The sequence below is a fragment of the Medicago sativa genome, chromosome 6 (assembly GCF_051527215.1).
Source record: "Medicago sativa cultivar Bolivia chromosome 6, Bolivia_mono, whole genome shotgun sequence".
Taxonomy (NCBI): Eukaryota; Viridiplantae; Streptophyta; class Magnoliopsida; order Fabales; family Fabaceae; genus Medicago; species Medicago sativa.
The window spans coordinates 26,198,316-26,222,998 of record NC_140754.1 but is presented as its reverse complement, the minus strand read 5'-3'; the positions used below and the strand labels follow the sequence as shown (position 1 = coordinate 26,222,998).

Genomic DNA, 24,683 nt, shown 5'->3' with positions numbered 1-24,683 from the left:
TGTGTAAGTGTAAGTGCAAGGGATGAAACCGCCAAGAAACGTTTGACACGTCTTACAACACAGCCCGTATCAAACCACCGAAGGAAAACGACCTACTAAGAAATTCACGAGAGCTTGCACCAAAACCGATCATGTTACCAACACCACCAGCATTGAAGTAAAGAATCTTCATGTAGATGATTGTATAGAGAACCCTTGTTAGACTTTTAGCCAGTTACTACTCTCGATTAATCAAGGAAATTACACTCGATGAAATAATAAAATTATCTTTAATGATTTCATTAAACCAGGAAATGGTAAAGATACAAAAGTGACCATCAAAAATCTTTGTAGCATCAGATCTTCAACAGATGCACTGATGGTGCATCTAGTTGTTGTCTGACTCATGGTTTCAAGCTTTTGTTTACATGGGAGATGTTTGATCCTGGGTCCACAACTTGCAAGGTCAGTATTAGATGAAGGTTGAAAAATACGAGATCAATGTTCGGAATTTTTTTTCACTAAAAAATTCATTAATTTATTTCATTTTAATCGTATGAACTTTTTGTCGAAAAGATAACCCTTGAATCATCCATGTCAACTATATCATTCATAAAAAAATCTAGAAAAAAAACTCAGAAAAAAAAAGAGTGGAAAAAAGTATTCCAAAATCATCGTCTTCATATTTTTTGCAATGTTGGTAAAATGAATCTTAGTCTCCCAAAAGCTTCTATTAATCACAAAACCAGGAAAATTTAATGGTATTCTTTTCGACAAAAAGATCAAACGGTTAAAATTATAAAAAAAAAATATTAATTAATGAGGTCATTGATGAACCACCTTTATTGTTGGTCCACCTTAATGATTGAGATTAAAATTTAACGAAAAAAAGATTAATTTAAATACAAAAAAGCAACATTAAGGAGCCTACAACTATTGTATTTTTTTTAAGGAACCTACAACCATTGTATTGTGTACATCGTTATTTTAACACCCTAGGGTTGTCTTATTCATAGTGCTTATTTCATTTCTCTTAGGCTATGTTTGGATTGGTGGCAAATGGTGGAATGAAATTAATGGAATGGAGTGGGATAAATCCAGATTCCATTGTTTGGTTTTGTAAGAAAGTAATGAATGGAATGGAGTGTGATGGAACTCATTCCATCCAATACCACTCACTTAGCCATTTTTTCATTCCCCCCAATTTGGGCAATGGAATGAAACACATTAATATTTCAATTACAATCTTGTCCTTACTTTTTCTATTTTATTATAGCATCCACATTGCAAGGTCTTTACCATTTAAGACCCGGTACATAATACCCCCAATGCTGAAAAAAAAATTGGGGGTCTCTTAAGACCTAAAGTCTAACTTAAGACCCCCAATCTTAAGTGGACCCCACACCACTTTTCAATAAAATAACCATTATTTGAATTGTTTTTGTTGCTTTTCATTAATAAATAGTTATTGGTGGGAGCCATTTAGACCTTTTGTTGAGTACCTATTAGGTACTATTATTAAAAAATAATAAAAAAATGTTGTGTCCATGTGGGACCCGTTTAAGACCTCAAATGCAATGGTCTCCATTGTGGATGCTCTTAGTAGCTCCTCGTTTCCAGGTTTTTACTCAGGTTTTTACTCTTCACCATTTCTTATTCCTTCTTGCTCTCATCTTGCACAACTCTTCATTATCTGTGTGTTAATTTGCCTGGCTTTAATTCTTGTTATTAAAATTGAAAAAGTTATCAATCTAAAAATTTCCAAATTGACGTGATGCTTGCTTAGAGTTGTTAGGTTGGATATAGAAAATTGTCTGCACACAGTACCCATGTTTTAATTTAGGTATTAAATTTTGATGAAAAACTGTTGTTCGATATTGATGAAAAATTTGCAAATTAAAAACAAAACCCATTAGATCTTGAATATTGATGATAAGTGGTTGTTCGATATTGAAGAAAAATTCCTAGAATTTTGCTCTCCACCCTGCACATTTTGCTCGCGCCCTGCAACCTTTCCAAATTTACCCTTGCGCAAGTTAACTAACGCAAGTGTAATACTATGCGTTAGTTAAGTAACGCTGCGTCAATTAAGATGCGCAAGTGTAAAACACTGCGTGAGTTAACTAACGCATAGTCACGTTTAGTATAAAACGCTACGTGAGTTAACTCACGCAATGTTTTACACTTGCGCGAGTTAACTCACGCACTACTGTTATATCAGTAAGCATTAAATGCTGTCTGATATGCATTAAATGCAATATTGTGTCATCAAAGACCCGTGGCCTTAAGATGCTCGTAATTGAACCTAGTTACGCCAGTTTAACAATATTATTGGATAATACGACACAATCGATCAAAATTACACTAAAACATAGTTTTTTTTCAGAATCACATAATCACACATAACGATCCAAACGGTCCAAATTACACAAATTCGCCGGTAAAGACCCGTAATCATTTAAACACACTTAATGGCACGTAAACGATCCAAATTACACAAATTTGTCCATAAATTTATAAAATTACATAATCTCACATAAACGGTCAAACATTACACTGTTACACTTAAATAATGATTACACTTCAGCGGATCGGACAAATGGTGGAGGGAAAGAAAATGGTGGTTGGAGTTCGGACTGATGGGTTTTGTACGAAAATAGGAACACTGCGTGAGTTAACTTGTGCAGCGTTACTTAACTTGTGCAGCGTGAGTTAACTTGCGCAACGTTACTTAACATGCGCAAGAGCAATTTTGGCATGGCTGTAGGGTGCGAGCAAAATATGCTGGGTGGAGAGCAAAATTCAAATTTCTAAACTGACCGTATCTGCATACATATAAGGGGCCTTATTAAGCTACTAACATTTATTGGGGTAGTTCCTTCAAAAAAAAAAACATTTATTGGGGTAGTTGTCTTGTTATTTAATTTCTCTAGACAAGCACACCTAACTCGATGTGAAAAATGTTAAACTATTTAATTTTAAAGGATTCATGCAGATATGATCTTGATATGTTTATTCATGTGAAACATGCTTTCATTATTTTTCTATGAGAAATGATATTTAAACAACTACTCCCTCCGGTCCTTATTATAAGAAATAATTGACTTTTTTGGTTCATAGAATAATTAATGTATCTTGTTATAAATATAGACTAGATACATCACTTACACAATGAACCTAAAAAGTCAACTTTTTCTTATAATAAGGACCGGAGGGAGTATTTTCTAACAACTTTTTGACAACTTTCTCTTTCATACTCACATTATTTTCTTATTCTCTCGCTTCCTTTTTCTCTTTCTATTATTTTTGACCAATCAAAAAAGAGAAAAGCAAAGTTGTCATGGAAGTTGTACCAAAGAGTTGTACAAATATCACTACTCTTTTTCTATTATCACTTCCCACGTTCATTCCATTTTTATTCTTGAATATTCTTTTTCTTCTTTTTCTTTTCAGACACGTTCTATTTTCAAAATTCATATGATAATTAAACCTAATTAACCATAAGCTGAAAAGGGACTAGTTGCATTGCGTGCACTAAATTGGTCCAATTGGTAAGGAATTCGAAGGTCTGATTCTTGCTATGTAGAAAATTCAGTTGAGAGGGAAGAATCCTTAGTGTTCAACAAGTTATCCGACTAAAATTAAACACGCTAAATGACAGTAGAAACTTCATAATTATAAGGACCATTTTTTTCAGTTTATTCACTTGGCGGGCTTACCGCGACCTTCTCATTTTTATCTCAAGGTTATTTGGCTTGCTTGTATTTGAGCAATTTGGAAGGAGAGAAACAATGCGGTTATCGATCCTCTCAGTATTGTTGAAAAAGTGAAGTTGAATTCCTTTTTATGGCTCTCTTCGAACTTTGTTTTTATTGCGTTTGGCTTTCATGATTGGTGGAGACACCCACTCCTTTGTATGGGTGTTGTGTAATTTGTTTTATTTTTTCCCTTTGGTGGGGGCATTTTTTTTTTTAGGTGTCTGTGGTTTGTAACAGACTTTGAGTGATTGACCACTTTTAACACACCTTGTGCGGGGTGAATCACTTTGCTTTTGAGCAATCTTCCATTTTGATTTGTTAAAAAAAAAACTTTGTAAAAACAAAAAAACAAAATATAAATAAATAAATAAAAGTTCACATTGGCAAATAAATCAAGCAATTGTCCTCGTTAGCTTAGCTCAGTTGGTATGGACAATGCATAATATATGCAAGGTCCGGAGTTCAAACCTCGGTCACCACAAAAATAAATCAAGCAATTAAAACTTGTCAGCTGTGTCTTGAAAAATTCTTGATGCTATTTTTCTAGAGAAATAGCATTTTCCTAACTTGAGAATTCAATTATATTAAGGGCCCACTTGTTTCCTTTCATATTCCAACTCTCGTTTAGTATGTGAACAGATATTGTTGCTTCACTGAAGCACATTGTTTTTGAAACACTTGTTAGTTGTTTCCATATGATGTTTGCAGAAATTATCCACTTCTTATAGTGATACATGGAGTAAACTGATCACATTCCAATAAGGTACAAGTCTTATTCCTTTTTCTTTACCGGTGTTTTCTATACTGTGAGGGCCCTGATTGAATAAACAACTTAGTTGCAGATTATAACACAAACGTTTATCATGATAAACTCTTCAAAAGATAAAATAAAGTTAAATTGTTCTCGTATAAGGTGTATTTCATAAGATGAAAACAACTTATGATCATGTCGTAAGCTGTTTTCACGAGTTCTTTCAAACAGTCTCACAAAACATATGTCAGTAGATAAGCTCAAATATGCCGATCAAAACAAGCACTAGATACTATATGATAATTGATTAACAATAGTTGGTTGTTAAAGGCCAATGAACCTTTGTTGCTTGTGGAAATTTTTTTCTCATTATTTTGTTTCCCTACTTGTTACAGAATTTGAACAACAAAGAGAAGCAAAAAAAAAAAAAAAATGGATGGTATTTGGAGCATGATTTGTGGGGACTGTTATGATTTAAAACTTTTGAAAGATCCTTCCTCATGTATTAACCATTTGGTGGTAATTTTATTTGATGTGTTCCTGCTGATCATGCTGTCATTCATCATGATCCTTGAGTCTTCCTCGAGACCTTTTCGAAGTCTAGTACGATATTCAAACTTGCAGTTAGTTTCTGCCATAACCAATGGTTTTCTAGGTTTGTTGCATTTATCCTTAGGAATTTGGATTTTAGACGAGAAGTTAAGGAAAAACCATGAAGTTTTTCCTCTAAACGGGTGCTTGCTACAACTCTTTCATGGATTAACATGGTTGTCGGTAAGTTTATCTGTCAGCTTTCGGATAAAACAACTTACAAGAGCATGGTTGTGGGTATTTTCTGCTCTCATGCTCTTTGTTTCTGGTATATTATGTGTTTTATCCGTGTCTTATGCAATTGGGAGCAGCGAACTATCCCTCGAGGCAGCTCTAAATGTTCAATCGTTTCTAGGAGCAACTTTACTGTTGTTATGCACATACAAAGCATGTACATGTGAAGTCGATCCTTTAAATTGTGAAAGCCTTTATGCTCCTTTAAATGGTCAGTTCAATGAAGTCGATCTTGCTAGCAATGTAACCCCTTTTTCCAATGCTGGACTCTTTAGTAAGACTTCGTTTTGGTGGTTGAATCCATTGATGAAAACCGGTCTAGAGAAAACACTTTTAGACGACGATATCCCAAAGTTAAGAGTGTTTGACCGAGCAGAAAGTTGTTATTCGTCATTTGTAGAACAGTTAAACAAACAAAAACAACATGAATCATCATCCCATTCATCGGTTTTATGGACAATAATTTTGTGCCACAAGAGAGAGATTTTGATAACAGGATTCTTCGCTTTTCTCAAGGTACTCACACTATCTTCTGGTCCTCTGATTCTGAATGAATTTATATTGGTTGCCGAGGGTAATGAAAGTTTCAAATATGAAGGTTATTTATTGGCCATATCAATCTTCCTTATAAAGATCATAGAATCGATATCTCAAAGACAATGGTATTTCCGCAGTAGACTTGTCGGAGTGAAAATTAGATCTCTACTTACTGCAGCCACTTATAAAAAAATGTTAAGTCTATCAAATTCGGCTCGATTGAATCACTCTGGTGGTGAGATAATGAATTATGTTATTGTGGATGCTTATAGAATCGGAGAATTTCCATTTTGGTTTCACCAGACTTGGACAACAAGCCTCCAATTGTGTATTGCATTGATAATTCTTTTCCGCACAATTGGACTAGCAACACTTGCATCATTGGCGGTGATAGTTCTCACTGTGCTTTGCAACGCTCCACTAGCAAACTTACAACACAAGTTTCAAACCCAACTCATGGTGGCGCAAGATGAGAGATTAAAGGCGAGTTCTGAGGCTCTTGTGAATATGAAAGTGTTGAAGCTGTATGCATGGGAAACACATTTTAAAAATGTTGTAGATAACTTAAGAAATGTCGAACTCAAAGTGTTATCTCCGGTGCAATTAAGAAGAACATGCCATATAATTATCTTTACGACATCATTGATGTTGGCGTCAACGGCATCTTTTTTTGCATGCTACTTCTTGAATATTCCTCTGAATGCAAGTAATGTTTTCACATTGTTGGCAACTTTGCGCCTTATTCAAGATCCAATTGAAAACCTCCCAGAAGTTATTGCAGCGATCATTCAGGCAAAAGTTGCATTTTCTCGGATTGTTAATTTTTTCGAGGCACCAGAACTGCAGAGTGAAAATTTTAGAAAAAGGTGCTTTGAAGATGACCTCAAAGACTCGATTTCGATAAAATGTGCCGACTTTTCATGGGAAGGTAACGCATCAAATCCAACACTGAGGAACATAAATTTAGATGTTAGACATGGGCAAAAGGTGGCCATTTGTGGAGAAGTTGGCTCAGGAAAATCAACGCTATTAGCAACGATTCTTGGAGAAGTTTCTAAAACAAAAGGAACTGTAAGTTTCTAATGTCCTATCATATAATTCAACTTAATGTAATAATTTTTTGTCTTTAATATTAGTTGTATTATAAATCAGTTTCTTATTACCTATTTTGAATTATAGATCGATGTTCATGGGAAGTTTGGATATGTTTCTCAAACAGCATGGATACAAACAGGCACGATACGTGAAAATATTTTGTTTGGATCCGAATTGGATGATCAAAGATATCAAGAAACACTTCATAGGTCTTCACTGGCAAAGGACCTTGAGTTGTTTCCCTATGGAGACCTCACTGAAATAGGCGAGAGAGGAGTTAATTTAAGCGGAGGTCAAAAGCAACGAATTCAACTTGCTCGCGCTCTTTATAAGAATGCTGATATATATCTTTTGGATGATCCATTTAGCGCCGTTGATGCACATACTGCAAAAAATTTGTTTAATGTAATGACTTATTTTCTTCACATGCTACTTGTACATATCTATTGTCGTTATTTTACTAACGATGGATTTGAAACTTAACAGGAATATATCATGGAAGGACTGAAAGGGAAAACTGTCTTACTCGTGACTCATCAAGTCGATTTCCTCCCCGCGTTTGATTGTATTTTGGTAAATTCATTCATCTTCAGGCATTTGTTATCTCATTGTTCATCTTGTTATTTTTGTTTCCAAAATGTACTACTGCAAACTTTCTTAATTTCCGTGATTTGGCCAAGAGGGTCCTATTTAGGGACGGAGGTAGTAACATTTAAATTTCACTCATAAAAGCATTCAACTCATTTAGACAATAAAAGTTGATATTTATCGTCTTGTGCAATATTTTATTTTCTTTACAGTTAATGTCTAATGGGGTAATCCTACAAGGTGGTTCATATCACCAGCTATTGAGCTCAAGCCAAGAATTCCAAGACCTTGTCAATGCTCACAAGGAGACTGCTGGTTCTAACCAACTTGTGAGTGTTTCTTCTTCTTCTTCCCAGAGACATTCAACTTCCGGAAATAGTACGCTGGATCGCGCGTTGAAGGAGTTTATAGCCCCAAGTGGAAATCAATTAATTCAGGAAGAAGAAAGAGAGATAGGAGATACAGGATTGAAGCCTTACTTACAATATCTAAATCGGACGAAAGGCTATATATTATTCTCAATAGCTTCCCTTTGTTTCCTTATTTTTGTGGTTTGTCAGATATTGCAAAACTCATGGATGGCTGCTAAAGTTGACGATCCTCACATCGACACATTGAAATTGATTTTAGTTTATTTCCTTATTGGTGTTTTTTCAATAATTTTCTTGATCATCAGATGTCTACTTCTAGTTACTTTAGGTCTTCAATCATCAAAAGATTTATTTTCACAGTTGATGAACTCTCTCTTCCGTGCACCGATGTCATTTTATGACTCTACACCATTAGGAAGGGTCCTTAGTAGGGTAAGCTTAACAAGCAATTATTTTGCTCTCTTTGTCTAACATGCACAATTAAATTATGGTTGCATCATGCATAAGTCTATTTTCTATCACTGGATCAATAAATCACATTATATTTCATTTTATTTAACGATGAAAACGACTTTGTGCATCGTGCGAGACTCATCTTCCTATGTAACGCAAGGGAAGAAATAATAATATTCTAACTGATTTTTCCTTGTTTAGGTCTCATCTGATCTTAGTATTATGGATATTGACATTCCATTTATCCTCAGTTTTGCTGTGGTGGGCACTATAAAGCTTTATTCTAATCTTATAGTTTTGGCTGTTGTCACATGGCAAGTCTTGATTATGGCTATACCAATGGTTTATGTTGCGTTTCGGTTGCAGGTAATAAACAGATCCATCTTGAAATTATACTGCTAGTGCTTTTAAGTAGATAATTGTCATTCTTTATTAAGAAAGGAATGTAAGGTATTTTTGTTTGTGTTTTAAGCAGAAATACTACTTTGCCTCAGCAAAAGAACTAATGAGGTTAAATGGCACAACAAAATCCTCTTTAGCGAATCATATAGCCGAGACTGTTGCTGGAGCTGTAACAATAAGGGCTTTTGAGGGGGAAGATCGTTCTTTTGAGAAGAACCTTGATCTAATTGATAATAATGCAAGTGCTTTTTTTCATAGTTTTGCCTCAAACGAATGGTTGATCCAACGGTTAGAAACAATCAGTGCAGTTGTTCTCGCCACTGCAACACTTTGCATGGTTATGCTCCCCCCTGGAACATTCCCCTCAGGTGAGAATTTGGTCTGTATTATCTCTAAAATGTCATTTTTTTTAGTATTGTTACTATCCTCTAAAGTATTTGAATTTCTCATTCAAAGTAACTTATATATCTGAATACACATTTCTAAATTTCAACATCCTTCATTCCAGGAATTATTGGCATGGCTCTAACTTATGGCCTATCACTAAACGGTGCCTTAATATTTGCAATTCAAAATCAATGCACTCTTGCTAATCACATAATATCAGTAGAGAGACTAAATCAATATATGCATATACAAAGTGAGGCCGAAGAAATTGTAGAAGGAAATCGTCCTCCTTTGAATTGGCCATTTACCGGCAAAGTCGAAATATATGACTTGAAGGTAATTAGGACTTTATTTTAAAAATGCGAAACATAATGTTCAGAAAACGTAGGAGTTGAAATATCGTACATAATTTGTTTGATTTTACCATGTTAGATACGATACAGACCTGATGGACCACTTATACTTCACGGGATCACATGCACATTTGAAGCAGGTCACAAGATTGGTATTGTTGGCAGAACAGGAAGTGGGAAGTCCACTCTTATCGGTGCATTATTTCGCCTTGTGGAACCAGCGGGAGGAAAAGTTATAGTTGATGGCATAGACATCTCATCTATCGGCCTTCATGATTTGAGGTCACGTTTTGGTATTATACCTCAAGATCCTACGCTTTTTAACGGGACAGTAAGATTTAACTTGGACCCTTTATCTCAACACAGTGATCAAGAGATATGGGAGGTAAAACAAGCTTAATTTTGTTTCTTTTTGCTTTGCATAAAAATGCGGACTAATTCTTGACTAATATGAAGGTTCTTGGGAAGTGTCAATTGCGAGAAGTTGTCCAAGAGAAAGAAGAGGGTTTAGACTCCTCGGGTACATACATTTTCAAGATTCATTGTCATAGCTATGTTAGAAGTTCATTGTGTTTCCAAGTTAGTATTAACTAGTTAAAATTGTTACGCAGTTGTTGAGGATGGATCAAACTGGAGCATGGGACAACGGCAGTTATTCTGTTTGGGACGTGCTCTTTTGAGAAGAAGTAGGATATTGGTATTGGACGAAGCGACTGCGTCAATTGATAACTCAACTGATCTGATTGTGCAAAAAACCATTAGCGCTGAGTTTGCCGATTGTACAGTAATCACAGTAGCTCACAGAATACCAACTGTGATGGATTGCAATATGGTTCTTGCAATAAGTGATGGTAAGTTTCTTTTCGAGTTTTACTATCCCTCTATCTCATGTAACAAAAACTTACAGACTAATCAATAACATTATAGCCATTTTCGTTAACGATAAATAATCCGTTGCTAATACATGGACAATGTAAGACTACAAACAATAGAGTTTATCAGACAAACACTAGAGAAAATGAAACCTTTGACTATGTTTTCAGGAAAATTGGCGGAGTATGATGAACCAATGAGCTTGATGAAGAGAGAAGAATCGATGTTTAGACAGCTTGTCAAGGAATACTGGTCTCATTTTCAGTCTGCAGAATCGCATTGATGCTTCGCAATATTTTTCAAGCCAGCACTATTGTTTGATTTGTTTCTCTCACTCTCTCTTTTTCTTTTGTACAAGTAATAAATTGTGAGGCCTAGGAGATTGTAGTGAAGTGAAATCAGGACCATGAATATAAACACCAGTGTTCCAAATAATGAAGCATAGATACTGACACGGACACCGGACACTGACACCACTAGTAATTTGAGAAAATCACATAATTCAGCATAATTATGTGTCGGTGTCGGACACGACGCGTGTCCGACACCAGGACACGCCTAATCCGAGGAGTGTCCGTGCTTTCCAATCATTGTTGTGATTATTTTTGTATTAAAATCATTGACAAGATTTTATTCCTATAGTTTTTCAGTTGAATATTGTAATAAGGGCACTTCATCATATGTAGATCAGATTTTGGTATCAATATTTATGTCATTTTGCCATTCAGAAACTATCATACTAATGATGACCAACATAACAAAGAGAGACAATATCAGTATAGCTATTAAGAGCTTCTGTTAGTTGGTAGTTTGTCATGTGTCCATTTTAACATTGACTTTGACATAAGTTTTGTGTCGGTGACACGTGTCGGACATTGGAAAACGCCTTCGATCAGAATTGTCAATGCAACATAGTCTAAGAACTAAAATCTTCACAATTATATAAGCCATCATGTAACATTGACTCTTCAAAATTACAATGCTTATCATCATCCAACATTATAAATTATTTCGAAATTTTACACATAAACTGCACAATTAGATGCGCGAATTGGTATTGCTATAAGCAAGTATCATGTATGCAAAAAAAAAAAAAAAAAAAAAAATGGAGACATGGAAATATTGGAGAAACTGAGATTGACCTTGGATTGAAGCTTAAACGTTGAAGCCATGACGAATTGATAAAAGGGATCGTCATGACTAGATTCGAATTGAGTACTTATCGTTAAACTAAAAGAGTTTTATATCTCATCCAAATGCTTTTAGATAATACATTTTAAGTTTTTATCATCTCATTCAAATGTTTTTCGATCAAACAATGCTACATACAGATTTTGTGAACTTCCTTAAAAAAAAAAAATTTGTGAACTAATTTATAAAATGCCACATTGTTATGTGCGTAGTAATTAATCTCTTATGTTTAATGTTTTAATTATATTTTTTTTTCATTAACTGTTTTGTTAAAAAATAAATAAATACATGCCAAAAATGAAAAGCTAATCTGACTATCTTTTGAAAAGAAAAAAAAAACATATCCAATTATATGATGAAAAAAGTAAAAACAAATTTTATGATGAAAAAGTTTGGGTAGTCAATTAAACACTTTTACTTATTAAAATTTTTTAAAAAAAGAAGATAAGATGACCAACTAATCTGAGATCCATTTCCACCGTCCACTTGCGGAAGCTATACTCCAGAGCGAACCTGAAACCTTGAGAGGAGCATACTCCAGGGTCCAAAGCCAACACCATAAGGCCAACCTTATGGGATTTTAGTTTGTATTTTTTATTCTTCCGATTATACCTTTAAAATAACAATAGTGCTATATAAAGTGAATTAAATTCCCACGAAATCATCCCGAAAAGGAATTCAACCAATGAAAAACAAGCATTTCCAGAATTCAAGGGGGAGTTATGAATAGATGGAAAAGTCAACAAAAAATGTGTGGTGGAATAAACACATCGGGATGGGTCGTGAAAATTGAATTCGCTGTAAGTAGCATTATTGTTAAAATAATTTAACTACAATAATGCTATATTGTTGATGTTATTGAAAAAAAAAAAGTTATATTATATTTACTATATTGTTGGTATGATTGAAAAAAATAACACAATTTGTAATGTGTTTTGAAATCCATGAGAGGTAAAATCATGGAGAAATCCATGAGTTTCACAAGAAATTTCAAAAGGTTCGTTTTTTCTTTTTGGTTCTGAACTTGTTTGTAGAACCCACTAAACACATCATATAAGACTCGTCCTTGCTTCTTATGAATTTCACCTAATTCCATCTATTAAAGTCATCAACAATGACTAATCCATAATTCGTTATTGAGAGCCAGTATAACTGACCCAAAGTGGTTCAGAATATAAGAATCTACCAGTCCTTGGGGAGCAATATTGTACGTAGGGACCTATGGAACCGTAGTTGAAATAGGTTTTACTTCGTTACGTGTCACGAATATAAACCTTAAGCACTGTTTGGTCTAGAACATGTGGTATCCAACTAGGACATAGAAGGGATTTTAAGAATCTTAATCACTGTCATCGCCTCAATTTCCTTGCCAAGTCGAAAACAACAATTATTATGTAAACAATAACTTACTACTTTATTACTTAATTAAAACAATTTGGAACACTTACCAAATGTGTCATAAGTATCTAAAGTAATTTATCTAAAGTAATTTAAAAACAAACAAAACTTGAAAAACAAAATACAGTGGGAGAAGAAAGAATATATATAGGAGGAAATAAAATTCATGAACAAATCAAAGAACAAAAATTATTGAGTATGTGGTTTTTATAATGTTAAACTCACCAATCGATTTAATGTTGGGCTCATATTTATTTGTAATACTTGATTCATATATCTATTTTTCAATTTAAGTCCTTTAATTGTCAAAACGTACACAAATAAATCCTTTTATTTAATTTTTATTCAAAAAACATTGAGTTGTCACGTCTGGAAAGAACTTCGAGAAGAAAAAAATATAAATCATCCTTCTTCTTCTTCTCCTCCTCCTCCTCCTCCTCTACAAATTTTCTTTTATTTCTTCTTCTTAATCCTCTTCTTCTACAACTTTTCTTTTATTTCTTGCTTTCAATAAAAAGTTATTATTCTACTCCTTGCTTGAAAACCTTTTTGTTCCAATATTAGGACATAGAATTATAAGGTCATTAATCTCAAAGTTTAATAAATTAGCATGCTCTCCTTATTGCATTTCTTCAAAAACTTACATGACATAGTATTCCATATATCTAAAAGCAGACATAACCAGGACTATATAGCCTAGGTTTTACAAACATTCTACGCAAAAAGAGTGGTTTGAACAATTAACCTTAATACACCTTAATAAAGCAATTCCTCATATACATGATCAATAGATTGCTTCCACTTTCCATGATACAATTCCAAAAGCCCCTCAGCTGGAGTGACACCTACCATCACATAAAATATTAGACTCAAACCAAAGAAAATAGATAAAATGTTGACCAAAGCTATCAATGATTGCATTAGCTGTTTTGGTAATAAAAAGGCGAAATGACAATAATCATCGAAAATTCATACACACAATGCAAGTATAGAATTTGGGGTACAAACCACAATAAGAACAACGTTCGACCTAGCAATTTCGATATATTTTTTTCCAATTGAAATATGATTTGTGGACAACAATTTCGATATAAAAAATTGGAACGTGACAACAAGATTTCTAGTATTAACATGATAAGGCACACGGATATAAAGAATGTTCAATTTGAAGATAGTCTATAGCTGAAATAAGGTTCAAAGAGATCCAAGTTAATGAATATAAAATATAAAAATCCATTACCTGTTCTTGCCACCTCAGCTACTACATTCAAAAATCTTGATTCGTTAAAGCCTCTTCTTTCCAAGCCATCCTGTAGATATTGTTGATGGAAGATTAGAGTCCTAATATGTGTATATTATTAGTAGTATATATGTGTAAAGAGACCTAATATTCATATCACAACCAGTGCTCTCCTGAATTTCCATTAGTATGTTTTCATGTAGGGGCGGACCTACCGTATGGCTGAGTGTGGCTATAGCTACATCGAAAAAACTAATATATATCATATACGTCGTTAATGTATCACAATTATCTGCCTGGCCTAATGGTAGTTAAACGTTTAATGACATTTATGTCCTCGGTTCAACTCTTACCACTAAAATAATCATATAAATAAAATAGATTAATAGATTAGAAGGAACTCAAACTTGAGTCATTAAGGTGAAATAGACCTGCCTAAGTCATTTTGCTATATTGTTTTATAAGTTACAATTATAAATAAAATGGATTAGAAGGAACTCAAACCCTAAGTCATCATATAATATTATTAAATTAAATTAAATATATAGTTTATAGTGTCTTTCATAATTTAGCCACACCAAACCACCATGTCTGAGTCTACCTCTGCTGGCAATAACAAAAACGATTACAACTCACCTTTGCCAACTTTAGAACCTCTTCAGCAACATGCTTCAGCAAACCATCTCGAAATGGTGTCTTTAGACCAGTTTTGGTAGCCTGCCAGAGAGAATCCAGTTGCCAGTTTACAAATTTAGTTTTGATAGCAAAATATTAAATTAATGCTACTGGATAAATAATATTTTTCAGCTTTGTAACTAACTTAATCTTTAAGACGGATTCAAAGTCATCTTAAAGCGTGTTCTAACAATCAACATGTTACATGTTTTTATACCATTTTCATTTGACACTTTTGGTTTCCTAGCACTAGAGGTTGTTGACCTTCTACAAAGAGTTCAAAGGGTTATGCTTAGCAATGCAGTGCGCACTTAGGTCTATAAACGTTGTATTTAAGAGGTTTGGTTTTGTAATCCAGAAAGGATTAGTGGCGCAACTTGTTGCCTACTTGACTGTTGTATTTAATAAAAAAATAAAACCGTTTTTGGGACTCTATCTAGCTTACTTAAGCTTTTAGGTTGAATAATACAAATGAAAGATATTGCAAGGATGCTAGCTACCTTATTCCTCAGCATTTGTCTTTCTTCTGTAGTCCAATCTGCTGTCAAATCTAATACACTTTGCAAAGAAATCTCATCATATAATAACCCTACCTGGAACAATCAGAAAAATTACAGTGAGTTCATGTTACCAAATTGAAGCAGTTCATAGATCTTAGAAGAACTTGCAAAATTAAAAATGAATATACAATTACTAAGCCTTATCCACTAAGAAGGATCGGATATATGGATCGGATATAGATCCTCTCAGAATAGGTTATGTGACTTTCTTGAAGAAAAAATGTGACTACAAAAATCATGTAGTAGAAGGCCGCCACTTACCCAAAATGCCGGTAAAGCACATAAACTTATCATTGGCCCTCCGTCAGCACCTCTCATCTCCAAATATCTCTTTAGCCTGACCTGGATAGAGTAATGTTTGTGTTTATAGTAACAAAATGGCAAAAATGCTGCAAAACAATTGAAAATGTAACAGATAGTAGTAAAATTTTGAAACCAATATAAAACAAACCTCAGGAAATATAGTGCCCAAATGATTCTCCCAATCATTAAGAGATGGTAATTCACCGGGAATACAAGGTAGCTTTCCCGCCAAGAAGTCCTACAGCAAAAACAAAAACAAAAACAGTCAATTCGCTCGGTACTGAATTAAGCAAGGCTACAAGTTACATGAACAGCAGGGATATATTTGATAGCCTAATTAATTAAAGATAGATGGGAACCCTGAAGGTCATTCCAGTACAGTCGATGTGTTTCTTTTTCCGATAGACAAAACACATTGGAACATCAAGAGCATAATCAACATACTTCTCAAACCTACAATTAGAGAGTTCGGAAAAAAAAATATATAAGTGTGAAAAGATTAACGAAATCAATGCATGAAAATGCATTGATTAAACCGCAGCAGACGATGAAAGATCACTGAATCACCAAAAGGATAAAAGATCTAAGAAAAGCTATGAGGCCTAATATTAGGATCATCAAATATAATCTCTTACCCGAAAGAATCATCGAAAACAAAAGGCAGCATGCCTGTGCGGTCCTTATCAACATCAGTCCAAATATAACTGTTTAAAATTTTAGAAAATGGGATAAAGCACCTTAATCAAGCAAAGTTAGAGAAGAAACAACTGCACGAGAACTTTCATGTACCTTCTCATACTGACAAACCCATTGGGCTTTCCATTTGTGAAGGGTGAATTTGCAAAAAGAGCTGTTGCTATCTGTTATGTAGGTAACAATAACTACATCATACAGAACTGAAAAAGTTCTGTAATAAAAAAAAAAATATATCATTGTTTCTTACGGGCTGCAATGCAAGGCTAGCACGAAACTTCCGGATCATGTCAGCTTCAGAACTATAGTCCAGATTGACCTGTAAGAGTTTAGGTTAATATCAACAACGAGTGAGAGTTGAGTATATGCATGTGCCAAAATACAATCTTAAATTAGAAAGATTTTGTTAATAATCAGCTCAAAAATCATCGCGCGACTCACCTGTACAGTGCATGTCCTGGACATCACGTCAAGCCCACGAGAACCAACTTTGGGCATGTATTTGTTCATAATGTCATTTCTTTCCTGAGCACAACAAAAATTCAGATAGCATCCAGTTGAATTGAACCATTAAAGCTAAAAATGAATCATGTTTCCTAACATGACTTGCTCCATATATAGATTAAAAAAAATATTCAAAAAAATTGCAAAGACCACTTCTATGCTGTTAACAAAGGTGATCGTGTTAGCATCACGGTTTACAAAATACTAGTATAAAGAGTGGTGGGAGAGTCAGAGTGGAATAACAACCGAAGTGACGAGCATCACGGTTTACATGATCGTGTTAGCATCACGGTTTACAAAATACTAGTATAAAGAGTGGTGGGAGAGTCAGAGTGGAATTTTACAAAATACTAGTATAAAGAGTGGTGGGAGAGTCAGAGTGGAATAACAACCGAAGTGACGAAATGAATGATTTGTATTCTGCTGAAGCTGAACCACGCTGAACCACAAATGCACTCATCATCTCAATCATCATCTCAATAATCATCATCTCAATAATACAAATCATTCATTTCGTCAAATAATCATCTCAATAATACAAATCATTCATTTCGTCAAATAAATAATACAATTTCGTCAAATAATCATCTCAATAATACAAATCATTCATTTCGTCAAATAATTAATACAAATCATTCAATGTCAAATAAATAATACAATTTCATCAAATAATCATCTCAATAATACAAATCATTCATTAATTCATTTCGTCAAATAATTAATACAAATCATTCATTTCGTCAAATAATACGTCAAATAATCATCTCAATAATACAAATCATTCATTTCGTAATAATACAAATCATTCATTTCGTCATCACAATCTCAATCTCAATAATACAAATCATTCATTTCGTCATCTCAATCTCAATAATACAAATCATTCATTTCGTCAAATAATTAATACAAATCATTCATTTCAAATCATTCATTTCGTCAAATAATACAAATCATTCATTTCGTCAAATAATACAAATCATTCATTATTTCGTCACTTATTTCTCGTCACTTATTTCGTCATGAGTGCATTTGTGGTTCAGCGTGGTTCAGCGTCATGAGTATTTCGTCAAATTTCGTCATTCGTCATGAGTGCATTTGTGGTTCAGCGTGGTTCAGCGTCATGAGTATTTCGTCAAATAATTAATACAAATCATTCATTTCAAATCATTCATTTCGTCAAATAATACAAATCATTCATTATTTCGTCACTTATTTCTCGTCACTTATTTCGTCATGAGTGCATTTGTGGTTCAGCGTGGTTCAGCTTCAGCAGAAGGATGTGTGGTTCAGCTTCAGAAGAAGATGTGTATATGGTAATCATTATTTCGTCACTTATTTCTCGTCACTTATTTCGTCATGAGTGCATTTGTGGTTCAGCGTGGTTCAGCTTCAGCAGAAGATGACGCTGAATCACGCTGAACCACAAATTCGTCATGAGTGCATTTGTGGTTCAGCGTGGTTCAGCGTCATGAGTGCATTTCGTCATGAGTGCATTTGTGGTTCAGCGTGGTTCAGCGTCATGAGTGCATTTGTGGTTCAGCGTGGTTCAGCTTCAGCAGAGTGCATTTGTGGTTCAGCGTGGTTCAGCTTCAGCAATCAGCAAAGGGTTCAGGTTCAGCAGGCAGAGTGCATTTGTGGTTCAGCGTGGTTCAGCTTCAGCAATCAGCAAAGGGTTCAGGTTCAGCAGAAGGATGTGTGGTTCAGCTTCAGAAGAAGATGTGTGGTTCAGCGTGGTTCAGCTTCAGCAATCAGCAAAGGGTTCAGGTTCAGCAGGCAGAGTGCATTTGTGGTTCAGCGTGGTTCAGCTTCAGCAATCAGCAAAGGGTTCAGGTTCAGCAGAAGGATGTGTGGTTCAGCTTCAGAAGAAGGAAGATGTGTATATGGTAACAATGTGTATATGGTAACAAATATCAAGGCCTAACTCATCCTTACAAAACCAGCTTGTAAGGTGAGGAGTGCCTCCTCTATATAAACTCTTCTCAAGAATCATATCTATCCGATGTGGGACTAAATCCCACCGAGTTTTGGCCGCTAACATATACCATAGGGTTTCACTCCTCAGAAACCTAATCAAGTATGTAAACCGAGAAAATCCTTATATCGTTTAAAACAGGAAAGTTAGAAATGGTATGAAAAGCTTGTTATATTTCTTATTCAACAAGGGTACACTCAAGCCTCTCATGATCACACTCTCTTTGTTAACACATCAAATGATTCATCCACAACCTTACTTCTTTTTTTTGAAAGAATCCACAACCTTACTTGTGTATGTTGATGATGACATTTTCGGTGGAAACTCCCTTGCCGAGATTACCAAAATAGAAGTTATCCTAGATTCCACTTTCACAATTAATAGGCAAGTTAAAATGCTTTCTTGGTCTTGAAGTAGCCTATTCCAGTCATGGATACCAGAAGATCTATCACTGGCATATGTTTCATTCTTGGCTCTTCTCAAATATCATGGCGCACTAAGAAACAAAGCATTGATTCAAGGTCATCGAGTGTGGTAGAATATAGATCTCTCTTAGTTGCAGCTTATGAAATGAAATGGCTAATTTACTAGTTGAATGATTTCAAAATGAAGTCTTGGTGTCCCAGTCTTTTAGATTGACAACCAAAGTGCATTACATATTGCTACTAATCATATTTTTCATGAGAGAACAAAGCACCTTGAGATATATTGTCACTTTGTACGAAACAAGGCTCAAGATAAAATCACGAAATTGCTACCAGTTTCAAGTGCAAAACAAGCATCACCACTAGTAGTTATTGATAACTTAGAAGTGACGGTTATGACTGTTAGAGGTGGTTAGGAAACAGTTAGCTTAGGCTTTGATCTTCTGTGGATCAACATGGTTATATGCAATAGTCACTAGTTTCTCTATAAATAATGATCAATGCTATTGTAATCATTCATTGAGAAATAGTAATTCAGTTACAGAATTCTCTCTACTTTTAGTTTAGCATTCTCAATCAAGTTTCTTAATACAATTCAAGGACATGCAACAATGAGGAGAAATAAAAACTACCTTTGGTATCATAGGCATGTCTTTGAGTCCAGACTTTGGCTGGAAACCTATCCCCAAAAATCCAATTCCCATTTTCTCAGCAACAGCTTTAACCTATGAAAAGAAATATGTAAGGATATAAATATCTTGGTCCCAATTCCCATTATAAAAAATCGAACATGAGAAGCTAGTATCAAAATTTGGCCATCTATTATGTCAAACCTACAATATCGGTGCCATGTAAAGAAAATCGGTGTCTAACTCATCCTTACAAAACCGGCTTTTATGGTGAAGAGTGCCCCCTCTTTATAAACTCTTCTCAGGAATCCTATCTATCCGATTTCGGCAGATCCAATGATAATAATGGATTCAAGATATACCATCGTAAAATTTTATTTCGTTAGAAATAATAGTGCTGAAACAATTATAACTGTGACAATGGAGCATATTTACTTGAACGAAAAAATCCATATGATATTTCCTTAATTGAAAATGAACAGATTATTTAACTATAATAATTCAAAAAAAGTATGCAAGACTAACTTGATAGAGGTGCAAATCAATTTCTTCATAAGTCTGATGCAGGGTTTCAACAGGGGCTCCACTAAGTTCTAACTGACCACCTGGCTCCAATGATATGTTTTGCTTGCCCTAGAATTCACATAATGTGAAAATAAAATTACACTTGGACTCTCCAAGAAATTAGAATATAGAAAGATTAGTACAAAATCTTGTTCGAAATGCAAATGATTAGCTTACTTGTTTGAGTCCAATAATTTTATCACCTTCCATTACTTTATCCCAGAAAAATCTCTCAGCAATGCCATTTAGCAATTCTGCTATTTGCTCATACTTAATAGGTTGCAAGTTTTTAAACTCAAAACCAAACTTTTCATGTTCAGTACCTATTCTGCAAGAGGACATGAAGAATTTAACCTCATTTAGTCATAGACAAATGAAATGAGTTATGACACAACACAACAAAACCAGTACCGATTATGTTATTTTGTAATGGAGGTTATTATTGTTAACAATACCAATACAAAATAGAGAAAGAGAGAATAGGAAAAACAAAGACAGCTAGGGTTTCATAAAATAACAATAACTTAACGTTACAAAAGATTATATAAAATAACAATAACTTAACCTATGAAATATATAATAAAACTAATAGACTCTAACTTACTAATATAAAGGCCCAATACTTTATTATCTAACAATTATATGATTAGATTAGATCTTGTAGTACAAACCACTCATCATTAAAATATACATAAAACAAAAATAATATTTATTTTTTGAGGGAAAAACAAAAATAATATTTTTTTTTGAAAGGAAAAACAAAAATAATATTGAAAGGTGGAACTTTACCATTTTAAATAAAACAATTATAATAATAATTAAAAAAGAACAAAAATAATATTTTATAATATTTTATTGAAATTTATTTATCTATACTATATAAAAAGAAAATAACATCTTTTTGCTCTTTTGGGCTGACTTTTTCTCCTTCCAAAATTACCTTCAACTTTCAATACAAATATCACATATAAGAAATAGATAAGAGTAAATTCAAAAATAAAAACAAAATGTACCAAATTGTATATGTCCGATTTTTTTCCTTATAATTTAAAAAAGATAATGGATGAGAGTGTATTCAAATATTAAAAAAATGTAACAAAAACTGTTCATTTTTTGGTTACCACGCAAAATAAAAATGTAACAAACACGATATGAGTATGTGTCCAGTTTTTTTCCTTTATCCTTAATAAAATTGTAACAAACTAGATCAAGTATATGTCAATATAAATATAATCAATAAAAAAAAAGGAAAATTATCATCGATATTGTAACATCTCATACTGCTTTCAGGATTGCCGACTGATCCCACAAACCAACACGAGTCTTTTCAGCGTGTTTTCTCCTCACTCGCACGCTTTTCGGGAACTTACCATAAAGTCACCCATCCCAAAATTGTTCCAAGTCAAGCACGCTTAACTGTGGATTTCTTATGGAATGGACAACTTAAAAGAAGATTCATCTTGTTGATATAGGTAGTACCGAACAATTCTTATAAGCCTTCCTTCAACCATGCAGTCTCATACCTGCACGACTTCAGGATCCATCTCATTCTGATGTCATTCGATTTTGCCTAGAAGCTGTCAGGAGCCGGACCACTCCCCACCCTCATTTGCCTCGAGTGCCATATGCCCACCAAGCGGAGGCGTTACAAATACATTGAGATATAATATTGCCAAAGGAGCAATTAGAGGGTAAAATAATGACTTATGGAATCAAGTTGTCAAAACAATATTTTTGTTTATCTTTTCACTGATTCATACTATCTCGATCGAAGTAATCATAAAATCCCATAAAACAAAAAATAATTTTATTTTGGAATTAATATAGAATCATTAATATTTGTTTTATTTAGTTTATTTAACAATATATATATATATATATATATATAAATCTCTGGTCCATACTATTTGGGTCATTGAGATTTATCCATTTTTTTAAAAGTTTGATGATTTCAATTTCATATGAACCGATCTCTTCCCTCTCCAAATCCAAACACCTTCCAAGATGTGATTCCAGAGAATGGTGGTGTGATGAGTGTCCTTAACCTCCGCACCTCCCCAAACGCCAAACCGCCATTGGCTCTTTCCGGTGGGTGGTCTTGAGCGTCGGTGTTTCAACCACCATCTGCGTCGGCTTTGTTGTTCTTGAATGGTTTCTCCAGATCCAGTGGTGCAGGTGAGTCAATGAACGTTTCTGTTCAGGCTCTCTATCTCCGCCGCCGGTTCAGATCTAAAAGGACATGGTTGTTCTCCGCCACCGTCGATTATGGGTTGAGAAGCTCTCGCCATCATGGTTGCAGACTGCTATGTTTCGTTCCTTTTAGGCTTCTCCGACGCATTCTGTTTTCTGCTCTGGTGCGTACATCAGTGTTGCTGGCGTCTGGTTACAGTTTTGTTACTGTAATTTGAGGTTCTGAGTGTTATGCCGCCGTGAACTCGTCGTTGTTGTTGTGTTGACGTATCACCTCTTGATTTCTGATTCGTCCATATCTGTTGAGATATGCAGTTCTCTTTAGGTATGGTTTGTCGCCACACAACGCGGTGGTTTTGGTGCTTGCTATCATCCTCAAGTCAGTAATGATTGATTACGGAATGTTGGGCCAGAAATGGCTATTAATTTGTTGTGGATTGTCGCAGCAAATGGTTGGTGCGTGTGGATTCGTTAGTTACCGTGCTGGCGGTCGGATCCATTCCACACTTTTTAAAAAAATTGTTTGTAGTTTCATATCCTTTGCATCTGTTTGATTGACATGGGACTGTGTGGACTCGAAAGAGTCGTTAATGCTTGCTGTTGTTATTGCAGAGAGTTGATGGTACGTGATTCGATTTCGTGCTGACGATCGATTCATTCGCCAAAATTTAGGCCCGCGCTTAATTGTTATATTTGTTTAGGGTTGGATCTACTTTGTGGATCTTCTGTATTTTTATTTTGCCCGTTAGGGTTGTTGACTGGGTTAGGTTTTTTGTCCCCCCAGTTTTTATGTAATTTTTCCTTTTTTTTAATAATATTTATGAGCAATTGACATTGGATGTCATTTTGCGCTGGCTTATCAAAAAAAAAATTTCAATTTCATATATCGATTTTTGTTCAATAATTTTTTTTGGGCAATGCTATATTGTACGAAATAAAAGCCACAAGAATTTAAAGAATGCACGGCATGCGTTTTAAAAAAAAAATTAAAAACTATCAATTCCTTATGTCATGGAAATAATGACCGTGTGTGGTGAAAATAAACGGATTAGATGATTTCGTGCGTTTCGTTTTTTTCAAGTTCGATAACAACTAGCATTATCCTTTTTTTTTTCTCTCATATACATTGTTCTATAATTTCACTGAAGAATGCATGAATTTTAATACGAAATATAGACCTTAAATATTACTTATGTAATGGAACACAATTATTATAATTGTTATGTTGAGAATTTTTTTTTTTTTTTGAAGGATTATTATGTTGAGAATTGTTTACCTTGAAAATCCTATAAATAATATAGTTTACCTTGGAACCGACTCAAACTTAATTGCCTAAACTTATGTTGAGAAACATATGTGTGACCAAAACTTAATTACCTTGGACAATTAACTTATGTTGAGAATCAAGTTGTCAAAACATATGTGTGACCAAAATAATTTAAAGAACGAATCGGTTACAAATTTCAAAAAATAACTTAAAAGGATCAATCTGTTACAAACTTCAAACTTAAAAGACCTCAGGTGTAATTTAAAGTATTGCTAAGTTAATTGTTTCGAAAACTTTGTGGGGCAATTGACTCCGCAATACACGGGTCTCTAGATCAAAAAGAGTTACCTCCATTTATCCTTGGTTTTACAACCAGAGACGAAATAATCGATGAGATCCTGTTTTGTAAGTGGATGAGTAGCAACAACAACAGCTTCAGTTGGAGGACTAGCGGCAACAATCACTACCCTACGGTCATTGAAACTAACAATTCTTTTGTTTGAGTTGGTTGAAGATAAAGAGAGGGTGTTTGAAATGGAGGTTTTCTGCTGCAGAAGGAATCTATTATGTGATACTGTGTTGTGGTGCATAGAGCAAGAGGGGGAAGTGACTTGAGAGATGATAGTCATGGTGCTTTGGTTTCCTACCTCATTGCTCTTGCTCAGCTGTTGATGCTACTATATATACATATTTCATTGTC

The 24,683-nt window shown here is 34.3% G+C and overlaps 2 protein-coding genes across 3 annotated transcripts; one reads left to right on the top strand and one right to left on the bottom strand.

Moving 5' to 3' along the window:
* Positions 1–4,352: 4,352 nt before the first annotated feature.
* LOC146914192 (ABC transporter C family member 10-like) lies at positions 4,353–11,103 on the top strand. 2 transcript variants are annotated; one of them, XR_015014028.1, is made up of 12 exons: positions 4,353–4,500; positions 4,884–6,921; positions 7,030–7,350; positions 7,432–7,518; positions 7,746–8,336; positions 8,559–8,723; positions 8,833–9,127; positions 9,268–9,482; positions 9,640–9,884; positions 9,956–10,019; positions 10,111–10,350; positions 10,543–11,103. XR_015014028.1 is itself a non-coding variant. In XM_085717095.1 (12 exons), exons 2-12 carry the CDS (start codon positions 4,921–4,923, stop codon positions 10,653–10,655), a joined length of 4,398 nt encoding a protein of 1,465 aa, XP_085573221.1. In that variant the 5' UTR covers positions 4,368–4,500; positions 4,884–4,920; the 3' UTR covers positions 10,656–11,103. The 2 variants fall into 2 exon arrangements, 1 of the variants encoding a protein (XP_085573221.1); XM_085717095.1 differs by having other exon boundaries at positions 4,368–4,500; positions 9,579–9,884.
* Positions 11,104–13,544: 2,441 nt separating this feature from the next.
* LOC146914191 (glutamate--cysteine ligase, chloroplastic-like) lies at positions 13,545–24,636 on the bottom strand. The gene is made up of 15 exons (XM_085717092.1): positions 24,332–24,636; positions 20,704–20,854; positions 20,488–20,595; positions 19,966–20,058; positions 16,874–16,957; positions 16,683–16,751; positions 16,529–16,599; positions 16,375–16,443; positions 16,099–16,192; positions 15,888–15,977; positions 15,698–15,778; positions 15,377–15,469; positions 14,838–14,918; positions 14,202–14,271; positions 13,545–13,806 (listed from the first exon to the last, which is right to left on the bottom strand). Exons 1-15 carry the CDS (start codon positions 24,610–24,612, stop codon positions 13,718–13,720), a joined length of 1,524 nt encoding a protein of 507 aa, XP_085573218.1. The 5' UTR covers positions 24,613–24,636; the 3' UTR covers positions 13,545–13,717.
* Positions 24,637–24,683: the final 47 nt, after the last annotated feature.